A 12323-nucleotide genomic window follows, 5' to 3' on the forward strand; every position below is an offset into this window, starting at 1 on the left:
TATCTTTCTTCTGTTTCCAAAAGGTAAAGTTTATTTACAGTACATCAACATTCCTAAGGCACATTATTTCTGTGTTAAAATCTTAGGTTTAAGTGAAAAATTGTTTAAAACGTCAAAATAAAATAAAAACATTGATATTCAAAGGCACATTCATGTGAACTGTTATACCAGAATTAATCTAAACCATTTTTCACATCTTTCCCCAAAGCTTTTATTCTTCAACATCAAAAAATTTACAATTGAAATTTGTTGGGGTAAATGATGATTATTAATATTAGTTATATTGATAAAAATCTTAAAACTCACTTCTGGAAAATATAAAAATGTTGCATAATACTTCATTTACAACGACTAGAATTTGGAGATGAAATATTTTTTTTTTCTGAATCCACAGGTTTTTTTGTGAGTTAAATTCATTTCAACCACAAAAACAGATTTATGAGGCAAAATGTTTTGCAAAATAAGTACCCCATCTAACAAAGAGATGTGATAGATCCAATCAACCTCAACTATATGGAAATCCAACAATGTCATAATTTTTTTCTCCAGGAATTAGTCCTTTGTTTATACAAGGAGAAGCAAACTGAATTTTTAAGAAAACAATGAATGTATGAATATACATCATATCTGGAAAATATTTTGAACAAACAAGGATTTTAGATGCTGACATTGCTGGCTATCCATAGTTGAGGTTAATCAGATCAATTGCAACTCTTTGTAAGACACGGCCCTGGTCTTAATAATCCTTTGAACTGGTCATTTCTTAGGCTTATAGAAGTTGAGTGTATAATTTTGTTCAAAGGCATAGGTATACACTGAATTCACTCTAAGGGGGTGTTGCAAGATCAATCAATCACAAATATTCTGTTGCAATTTTACAGTTTATTGATCACTTTAAACTTTAGCAAATCAGATTACACTCCTTGTTTCATAAGCAGATTAGCAATAAATCGCAAATTTGCAATCAATTGCACGGCATATGCTTGATTTTGGGAACGAAAATAGACTTGCAATTGATCGCAAGTTTCTTGCAATGCCCCATAAGAAAAATCTGAGCTGCAAGGTCCCACATGTCACCTGTGTCTGTGATACGTTATACAAATGAAGCCCAGAATAAATCACACCCCAAAAATAAAAAAAATATTATTAGTGATTCAAAAAAAGCAAAACATAAAGTGACCTGAAACACCATCTTACTTTCATCCCATACACTAAAATATGATATATTAATTCCATGGGAGATTGAGTAAATGATTATTCAGTTACATATATCTTGAAAGTGTCTGCACAAATTTGATTTTTTTTTTTCTTCTTGGGTATTCTTTCATCCATATGAACAACATTAAATTGCTACATCAATCCAAGTTCAGGTTTTCTTTTTAATATGACATGAAACTTATGCCTTTGATTTCTGGAATACAATTAATGTGTTAATAAGTTTAACATTCTAATATAGTTATTGATAGTGTTATTGTTCAAAATAATGCAACAAAATTTGTTTTTTTTTAACAGCAAATCACACAGGCCATTATCAACATACATGTACATCTGTGCCTAATTGTCAATTTCATATTTAATTAAAAACTTTATCAAATACAATCATTAAAATATTATGTTCTATTCATTATTTTTGTCTACAATTATTTCAGGTTAATAAAAAAAGAACACACTTTAACACAACATCCAACCCCACCCCGCTAATCCCTAGCATCTGCAGAAATAATCATTTAACCTTTCCAATGCAGCATTAAATTACCTATTAACCTTTTTGTCAATAAATGCATAGGATTTTGGAACATAAAGACCAAGGTCCAATGTAGGTAATCAATTTCAATCGAGTAGAAATGTGTTTAAGCTGTATTTTGTTGTTTTCATCTGATATAGAAACACATCATGTATGCTCCTAGAATTTGTCATGTCGTTGCAGGAATGACCTTAGCACCATACTTCTGTACATTGCATGCTCACAGAAGAAATGCTCTTAGTTGCGCGCATAAGGGCATTGCGCAAAAGCGTTTCTGCACTAATGAGGTGCATGGAAGTCTGGAGCTAAGGGTGTTCCTGCACCGACATGATGAATTGTATTGTCCTGTGTATCAGGAGAGGGGTGTACTAACTTTATTCCAATAGGGCTATAGGCAATGTAAAGATGGTAAAAAAAAATTTTAAGAAGAACTGGAGCACCATTTTATAGTGTCTTCTAGAACTTTTACACGTCCCTTTCAAGTTGCATAATGACACCATAAAAAGAATGTTACTGAATTTATATCATGTCAGTTCCAGTACATTCCAGAAATAATAACACATTTCAGCCCAGCTGAAAGTACTGTATATGCAGCCTCGATAACATTTTAAAAAATCACTTAAATATAGAAAGCATTAGGAATTCATTAAAAACCCAATCAGGGTCTGAACCTGTGGCCAATAAATGTTGCCCTCACATTGAAATAGCAATGACATGGATAATTATTGGATCTATGGTTCCAATCATCTGGACTCTGGTTCGAAATATCCTGGCAGTATCATGTTCCTCACAAAAAAAATATCTTGGAAATTTTATTTGGTAATCCACAATGGGTAAAACTACAGAATTGGTAATTTCCACAGACCTTATACAGTCGTTGGGTACAGGAATCAAATAGATATTGTTTGCCACTGTGGTTCAGATCTAGAACATCTTGCGTGTGTCACGTTTCTCACTCAGACTCAATCTTAGTAGTTCTGATTCCTGTTCCACGATGACTTTGGAAAGTTTTTTTTTTAATCACTACAGAATCCAGGAATGTATAAAGCCAAAGGGAACACCAGCCTGACCGATGTTAAGACACATTCTCTTGCCTAGTTTGTTGGTGCTTGCTTCTAAGAGTAGAAGTCTTTTGCATACTGTCAAAGTACCGGAGTAAATCACTATTGGTTCCGGGAATCCAATGCATACCGAACGTCATCTTGACTAACGTTAAGACGCACTCTCTGGCCAAGTTCGTTGGTGCTTGCTTCTAAGAGTAGAAGTCTTGTGGATGCTAGTCTCTTACACACACCCCAGACATCCGACACTGTAGGAGGCAACTGACCTGATATGAAAAATAGACAAAGGTACAAGAAAATTATTAATGAAGTACCACAAGTGACAGAATCCTATGTTTAGCTTGGAAACTCTAATAAACAATTATAAGACTCCAAAAGTATTCAGCTAGAAAAAAGATAATATTATATATTATCAAGTAAACCAAGCATATGATTATTGATTATTCTTTTTAAAACACATTGAGAATCGGGAGCAAAGATAACCTCAATTTGTAAATCATATAAATAACATTAAGAAAACAAATCCTACCATTCAACATAACTATACAGATTAATATTCAGACGCTTAAATGACACATTGTGTTGGTACTTGGTAGTGTCGGTAAACCTCAATCAATCAATCAATCCTGCAAACGTTTTTTTCTGCATGTTCTTTTTAAAACAATCTCAGATTGATAAATTTGCCCCCAAAATATATACACCAATGAAAAATTATGAAAATCTTCTATGACAGGTGTACATGAATCTAAAAATAGGCACTTCCAGTAAGTATTTTTAAAATCCTAACATTGCGGACAAGGTGTAATACGCACCCTCTATCCTGCACAGTGATATGTGTTGTTGTAAAACCTGTAAATGAATGATAGAGACAATAAATATATTAGTACATGTAAGCACTAGATTACTGTACAGTTGCAGATACATGTATTAGACACAACTTGCAAGGATTCTTTCTTTTCGTTACTTTTTTTTATGAGGATAATATTTGGTTAAAATCTGTAATCATATTGAGCATAATTGATGATGTTTGGTATTCTCAAAGTTATCAAAGCATACTACATCATCTTCATCCATGGGTTTGGGTTACCTATATTTACCAGCCCTAAAAGTCAAGAGGTACGGATGAAATGGAGCATTGTATATAAATGCATCACAAATTATAGGCATTTGAGATTATTACAAGCAAGTAGACACATCATTTTTAATCTTGTGACACAGTGCCGAAACTGCTCATTAACCCCCATCTTCCTCCCCTCTCCCGCTTCCCACTTTCCATATCTTTCCCCCTTGAGAACTTCCATTTCAAATTGGAATGCTTGCAAAAATGCTACTGGTTCTTTTGCATGCACACATAAATCATTTACTGTATCTACTATCTTCTTAATTCCTTATCCACTAAATTCTTTATCCCTAAGCTCCATAGCACTGTCATACAACATTAATGGCACATTATAAATGCTGTACTTTATCATCAATATTATCAAATTTGCATAAATTTATTGGGGTTTGAAATGTAATATTACTGCAAGCATATCAAGTTATTATGCATACTACTTGTATTAAATATCTGTGATTTGTTACTCAAAATCATGAAAACCCAACAAAAAAATATCAGAAAAGTTATTCTGTATACACTCAGGACAAAGCTAGATTCAACATAACACTTATTTTTTTTACCTCAGCAAATGTGGCTTCTTCTAATCCCGACTGCTTGAACTCTGAGATGACGGCTCTCAAAAAGATCTGTTCTTGTTCAGAAGCTTGTCTGGAATTTAAATATCAAAAACAAAACCTCGGTTAATTTTTAAGAATCATTTTAAGAATCACAATTTTGCAGACAAGTGTTCAAGATGGTTTTAAACCCCTTGAAAATTGAACACCTGAATATTGTAATTGCAAAACAGAGAAACAAAGCGATGAATATACCAACTTGCAAATATGATAATCAAGTAAAAATTCATGAAAATATGTATACACCAAAATATTGGGTCAAATGGTACCAAAACATACACCTGTGTAATGACAATACCAATTCATCTATCAGTGGAGCGTCGTTGGATTAGTCTCCAGACTTTGAAACAGAGGGTCGTGGGTTCAAATCCCAGCCATGGCGTAATTTCCTTCAGCAAGGAATTCATCCACAGTGTGCTGCACACGACCCAGGTGAGGTAAATGGGTACCGGCAGGAAGTAATTCCTCAAAAAGCTGTGTGCACCTGAATAGGTAGCCTAGCTTAGCCAGGTAATAATAGCAGGGCCCGCTGGGAGAACAGTTTTTGGAACTGAAGTGGCTACCCTAGGTAAATATACCGTTATTATTATCATTATTATTATTAATGATAGAAGATATGTCAGCCCACCTCATAGCAACAATCTTAGGGGAACAGAACATCTCGGTTACGGCTGCATCGACCTGGGCCATGCCGACGGCCGCTTTCTTCTTGGTCTTCTGGGCGTGACTCTCGGCGATCTCAGTAGCACGACGGCAGATGTCCAAGGCTCGTCTAGCATCACCTGATATAGCAGCAACCTGTGGAAAACATAAGATTTCACAAAGTCATAATTTTGCATTTGTAATGGCGATGATGGTGATGACGATGCAAATGACGATGACGACGATGAAAAATCTAATGATAATAATGATGATAAAAATAATAATAGAATAGAGAGGGTCGTTGCATGAAAATATCATTGAAATGTTACTTTTCAATCAATTGCTTTAATACTGAGTGACTTGAATCTAATAAAATTTGGGAATGCCAAAGTTGGAATCTCTTTGCTGGATCGTTCAGGGCATACAGTCAGCATTTGATTTTTTTTTGAGGATGCAAACTCTACCGCAAAATAGAGATGCTGCACAAGCATGTCATATTCAATTCAATTCAATTCTTTCAATCATTTCCATTCAAAGTAATATAAAACAGATACATATTTAAGAATTCAATTTATATTCAATTCAATTTTTTCAATCATTTCCATTCAAAGCAATATAAATCAGATACAAATTTAAGGATTCAATTTATATTCAATTCAATTCTTTCAATCATTTCCATTCAAAGAAATATAAATCAGATACAAATTTAAGGATTGACATTTCTAAGAAAAGTATAAAATAAAGCATATGAAAATGAGGGTTTGCATAAAGCATTCCCCTTGAAAATATAGCAATAATTGGGTACTGAATGTGATACATGCGTATATAAGAGAAAAAAGAGGAAGAAATTAAGAAGGTAGAGATCACAACAAGGTTCAGTCATACGAGGTTTCCGCCATGAGTAATTCATTGCGCATTGGACAGAAAAGGAAGGAGGACAGTCATTCTGACTGAGCTGTGTGAACATATCCACTGACTTCCTCACCTTTCTAGCTGCAAGCTGAACAGCATCTGGCTGAAAAGCATCAATGCCCTTGAGACGACTTTCAACTATCTCCTGCAGCTGCTTGTAGGTGTAAGGCTGGAAGGTCATTCTCGTCAGTCCCTAAAAAAAGGGCATTAAATTTGTAAATATATATGTAACATTCATTAAAATTATTGAAAAAGGCAAAGGGGCTGGTCGATCCGCCCCCGAAATGACAAAAAAATAGCACTTGTACGTTGCAAAAGATAAACCATATAATGATGTCGGGCTTGATCAAAAGCTACATTTGGAAAAATGGTAAGAAAAATAGTCCCCATATGAAAATTATTCATTTTTTTTACTTTATTTCTTAAGCCAAACAGAGCAACCTCTGTGTTTTGAATGAATCGTACATACATTGAAGAAAAAAAAAACATTGAGGAATACTTCAATCATTTTAATAATCAAGGGATAAATTTTTTTTCAGAAAAATGGCCTAAAAAACCTACAAATTCAAAGATGTAGTGCATATGCTTTCCAATTAGTCAGGATCAAAACAATTATATAACATCTGCACCATCCACTATCTCTAGCGGAAAATATTTTTTACATAAGATTCAAATTTCAGATCCCGTACCATTCTGCTGACGACCCTATTCATCATGATGCGTTCTGGGAGATCCATGGTGTTTGCTATGGCAACGACAATCAGTTGAGCATTAGGCCTCGTCGGCCAATCAAAGATACTGTAAAGAACACCCTGCTTGCGAGTCCATAACAAGTCAAGCTACAAAGAAGATGAAAGAAATTGGCACAGTTAAAAAGGGAGGATGAAGTCATGCAATTATTATGTGAGGTAAGTGATGGAGAGCAACTTGCAAGTCTGATATCGGGCCCATTTTATGAAAAACTTATGATTATTTGGTATGGCAAGTTCCCCCAAGTCTGCGCAGTCCCCCTTGTCTGCGCACACGCATATCTGCATGATTCTAATAAAAGAAGATACGCAACGAACACAAACTCTACACATGCAATATGTAGACAGATATTCATTAAAAAATCCAACTCAAAATGGTGTAAAAATAATGAATTTTTGGCATTCCTTGTGACAGCATCAAAATCCCTGAATCGTGTGTAAAGTGAATGGGTGCGCAGACATGGGGTACAATTTTTTTTTCAATTTGAAAATGAGAGCCCTAGGTTTTTTCCAAGAAAATCATATATTTCTTTCAAATTTTTATGAGATATTTGGTACACTTACTCATAACAATATAAGGAACATTATTATCTGAAAGATTTTGTGAAATAAAAAGAAATTCATGATAAATCCTAACTCAAATTGTTAGGTGCACAGACTTGGGGACCACCATCATAATACTAACATCATGGAAACAATTAAAACAACAGGACTCATCAGCCAATCACATCAGTTTCCATTGTAGTTACCATCATGCCAAAGTATTACCACAGTTGAAAGTTCCATATGAAATTTAAAAAAGTGTATACCAGTATTTACTTGTCTATGTACCAGTAGTCAATAGATGGTAACCAATTTAATCAAGAAAGTTTCCACATATTTTGTTTGTTTACGGTACACCAATCTTACTCAAATTCGTAAACATTTAGTTTATGATCTTAGTATTTATATTAAAAAAATGAAAATCATAGATAAGTAATCCTGTTGTTTACCTCATCTACAATAAGTACTGTAGGCATTTTGGTAGCTTTGTTGGAACTGAAGAGTTTATCAAGTAGATTAGCCGCATGCTCAGGGGTCGCTTTCTTTCCTGTTAAACTCTAAAAAGGGAAATTAGAAATATTAAAAACATTTTTAAGTAGCATTATTAAGGTGATATGGCTGGAAATTCGGGGCCTGTTTCATAAACTTTTTTATAATAAGAAATTTGTGATATCAGTTAAAAGCTACTGAAATCCTTCTGATTGGTAGATGGAAAATTTGTTACAGAAATTGCGCATTTTTTACTATAACATGTCTTAATGAAGCTGGACCCAGGTCAATATTTTGAAACCATTTAAGAAAAGTTTAATCCTAAGTTACCGGAGGAGCATTTCATCAACATTTATTGTCCAAAAACTTGTCAGGTCTGACAACTTTCCTTGATTTTGATTGGTTGAGAAGCACCATTACTATGGCAACTGTCAGATAACTTTCCAGATAGAATGTCCGCCAGGTTCTTTCATGAAACACTTCCCAGGTCCCTCTGAAAGGATGTTAAGGTAATAGTCCTCCTCTAATTTCTCACAAGTATTTTGACCTACTTTGTAGCACCTAAACAAATATGACACCAAAACCTGATAAATTCCTTAAACTTGTTCATTGTACATAATCAGCATTTTCCACGTACTGAAGAGTTTGGAAAATTGCAAGAAATCCACCCCAGGAACAAATTCACTTTAAAAAAATATCAGGGTGTAATAATTCTAACAAACATACTGTGATTACAGAAATAAGAGGAGGGAAATGCAACTCTAAGGCAGCTACCTTAATGATGTGAACGTAAGCCTGATGAGGATTAGTTAATCTCATTCCGTTGACCTCCACGCATTTGAACTTGGGAATGTCTTTAGCTTCGGCGTCTTGTTTCAACCAATGAAGCACTTCCATGGTGGTAGCCGTCTTTCCTGTGCCAGGCACACCGGATATATACATACAGCTGGAGATGGGGAAGAAAGAGGGAGATTTGTAAATTGTTATGAAACTTTTTTTTTTGTCTTGCAGTGTCAAAAGAACTGGGTTAAGGGGCTGGCACACCACAGCCTTTATGTCAGCATATGCCACAGGAAAAATAAACGGGGGCTCGGGGCGATTTGCCCCTATGCTCAAGAGCCCTGGAAAATATCCAATCACTGCACTGTTAAAGCTTATCCAATGTTGCAGATTTATGCAGTACGTTGTGAAAAGTAGTCCCCGAAAAATAAAAACAAAAATTTGGCTGGAGTACGGCTACATTCATATGGAAAGCCATTTTTCATTTAAGCCTATTTCTTGATACTCAATGTTACCTTGTGTTAACGCAAAATCATTTCTAAAATAATAATGAGAATAATAATAATAGATTAATAATAAGAAGAAATAAGCAAGGTTTTCAGAGAGGAACAAAAGTTTTACATTTTGAGGTGCATCCATGAGAATAAAGCTTAAATTGGTTTGCTATAAATTAACAGAAACAGATGCATTACTTTTTTTGAATGGAAGTCTTTATTTGGAGCACATTTATCTGTAGCAAACTACATTGAAAATATCTGATAGGGACTTTAGAACAATTCTGGGGAGATTCTAGGACCCACCTGAAGGAGGGGACACTATTGTGTAATTTTTTAAGGCAAGCAAAAAAATATAATAATTATCACCAATCAATGAGAAATTTTTTCCTTGAAAAAAATTTCAATAAAATATATATAATTTAGTAAAAGTTCTCACAAGGGGGGGGGGGGGGCATTGTCCCCTTTACTACCCCCCGAACAGCACCTGGTATGACTTACCCCCCTGTACCATCCAATAGTTTTGATTTGACGAATGAGTAGATATCAGCAAACTCTTGGTCCCTACAGGGGAGGCTGTCCGGTACTGCCGACACATGCAACCTGTACAACAGAAAAAAGGAATAAGAAATCAATATTTACAGAATTTGATAATAATACAAATAACACAAATACATGTAAAATCATGGCTACCACTTAGTCAGATTCATAAGAAACATGATACATTCTCAAAGTGTTGCACAGTAATTGTAGTCACACACCATAGAAAAGAAAATAATAAATAAAATCAATCTTGATTCATACAGAATTTGAGAACAAATACAAGGGCCGGATTTCACAAAAGAGTTAAAGCCAGGAGGGGGTTTAACCCTCAATCTCCCGGGGTATTTTGATTCTTGTCATTCCGGGGGGGGGGGGGCCATTATGGCCCCCCCTTAAGATCTCGGCCGCTGATCGCTCGACCGACGCAAAAATTTGCACGCTGGTTGTGTGCGATGTAATCTACAAGGCTGTATGGTAAAATTTTCCAAAATAATGAGATTTTATTTTATATGAATTAATTATGCTAATTTATGCATAAATCATACTTTTTGCTCTAATTCACTAAATAAAGCTCCTAGAATGCTAATTTTTTGTTAAAATATTCTTTGTAGCATTCTTAACAATCGCAATAAAAAAAAACTTCAGTTTGGAAATCAATTTCTTATGTATTTTATTGTTTTATGAATTTCTTATGTATTTCCTTGTTTTTTTTACTTTTTGTTTTTTTATTGTTTTTTCAATGGAAATCGTTCCAGACTTAATTCTGATCATAAGCAAGGCAAAATTAATTAAATTCAATCAGTAAAAGTAGAAATAATGATACATTTATGAATTTTGGCTAAATACACAATTTGCATTGGATTTGTACATGAAATCACGTTTGTGAGCAATTTTGGGTCTGACATGCACTTACATAATGTTGCGTAATGTCGTAACCGCGTATCCGGTCGTCACAAATTTGGTCTCAAAATTTGCGCGAGACTTGAAAGTAAAAAGTCAGTGAGCGGCGAGGTCAAAAAAATTTGCGCAGCGGATATATCGCGAAAATTGTCGAGGGGTTATGCCCCCCCCCGGGAGAATTAGGGTTAAGCTATGAACAAAATGCAGCTTTTGTGTATAATTGCAGAGCATTTCATAATTCAGCATATATTTGGCACCCTTTTTTTCAAAAAGCTCATAATTAGTGGAAAAGGACCTTTCTCTTATGTCATGCATAATTTAATCAAGTATAAAATCTGCATAGCTTATGTTTTAAAACCCGTAAGGGTTAACCCCCTGTAGTGAATTTGGGGCAAAATGTCTAATATTACCCATCTGATTCAGAGAAAACATAGATCTCAAAGTCATTCAGTTAATTGGTACACATACTGTGTAATAACTGATAAACAATGAATATTGGTCTAACCTGACTCTTGCATGTTCCAGTGGCTTTGATGGGGTCTTAACAGGGGTGGATCTACTATGGATACCAGGGGTAGCATCTCTCCTTGATAATATTCTTTTCTTACCAATAATCTGGAGGGAAACAATCATACAATGATATTATAATAGTGGAATCTTCTAGAGCGCACATGTCCGTCAGGCATGGCACTCATGGCGCTACATAAAATCATACCAGATAAATACAATTTGTGTTACATTTTCATAAAGTACATACTTTGGAACTTAATAACACGAATAGGTGACTGAATATTTAGTATTTAATGAAAAGGGAAAAGGTCAATTTGTGATGCGGGAAATGTGAATGTTTCTTCCTCTCCTACCCCGCGAAGGACACGGTAGTATAAGTTGATGATATCATGATGTGATGTACCAGTACCGTATCGTACTTTGTAATGTACAAGAACGGCAGTGCTGTGTGTGTATGTACACTGTGAGGTGAGTGTGTAAGTGGCCAATAATGTCGGAACCTTTCTTTCTTGCTATCATTTGTAGATGAATTGATCAAGAACAGCAGACTTCCGTATACAGGTAATCTCTTTTGATACTTTGAAATCTTGAAAGTTAATTTTTGTTTCTTGGTACCTCAATATGCATGTAAATGTGAGAAGGATTTAGAGAGAGAATGTGATGATTTTTTTTTGTGATTAGTCCAAAGTTGGGGGTGCGGTTAATCCACGGGTGCAGTTTATAGTCCGTTACTTACGGTATTTTAGGGTTGGATGAAGTTTATCAATAATTTTGGGGCTTTTGGACATCGTTCTGAGCAGTCAACATCTTTCGCCTATCCGCCATTTTGATATCGTGCTGTATATCTTCGAATGTAGAGGGCAGCAAAACACGGCCGTGTGCTGCCTTCTTCTACGTCAGTTGGTATTGCGCTAGTGATGTTTTTTATTTGATCGAATGGAGTTGAGTGCAGTCACAATGTTTGGATTATCATGATTATGGCGAAGTGGGGGTGAGATCGTGTTTCGTGGCTAGTAAGTATTCATATTTTGTTGAGATTTTGGAATAACTGTTCTGTGCAGTATGAGGAAAAATACATTTTCCATGATTTTCCGTTTGAAAAGCCACAGTCAAAAGGCCGTTTCCGTTAATTCTGTGAAATCACAGAAAATCACTGTGTCCCTACATAATAACGGGTATCATCGACAACAAGAGAAATGTTATCACTAAGTGGCAAAAAACAAGC

The 12323-nt window shown here is 35.0% G+C and overlaps 1 protein-coding gene across 2 annotated transcripts in view; it reads right to left on the reverse strand.

Moving 5' to 3' along the window:
* Window positions 1-12323, reverse strand: part of LOC129270970 (origin recognition complex subunit 1-like) — a 16722-nt gene continuing 4399 nt past the window's right edge. The window contains exons 6-16 of one of the 2 annotated variants that reach the window (XR_010295177.1): window positions 11094-11203; window positions 9647-9748; window positions 8646-8817; window positions 7832-7939; window positions 6780-6929; window positions 6164-6283; window positions 5165-5334; window positions 4483-4570; window positions 3618-3654; window positions 1093-3071; window positions 1-826 (exon numbers count right to left, since the gene is read on the reverse strand). Coding sequence is in view for 1 of the 2 variants with exons in the window: in XM_064106978.1 (XP_063963048.1) it covers window positions 2908-3071; window positions 3618-3654; window positions 4483-4570; window positions 5165-5334; window positions 6164-6283; window positions 6780-6929; window positions 7832-7939; window positions 8646-8817; window positions 9647-9748; window positions 11094-11203 (1221 nt within the window). In the remaining variant the exon portion in view is untranslated. Of the gene's footprint in view, window positions 3072-3617; window positions 3655-4482; window positions 4571-5164; window positions 5335-6163; window positions 6284-6779; window positions 6930-7831; window positions 7940-8645; window positions 8818-9646; window positions 9749-11093; window positions 11204-12323 lie in introns of both variants that reach the window. The other variant, XM_064106978.1, reaches the window with a different exon arrangement.

Source organism: Lytechinus pictus, chromosome 11 (genome assembly GCF_037042905.1).
Source record: "Lytechinus pictus isolate F3 Inbred chromosome 11, Lp3.0, whole genome shotgun sequence".
Classification (NCBI taxonomy): domain Eukaryota; kingdom Metazoa; phylum Echinodermata; class Echinoidea; order Temnopleuroida; family Toxopneustidae; genus Lytechinus; species Lytechinus pictus.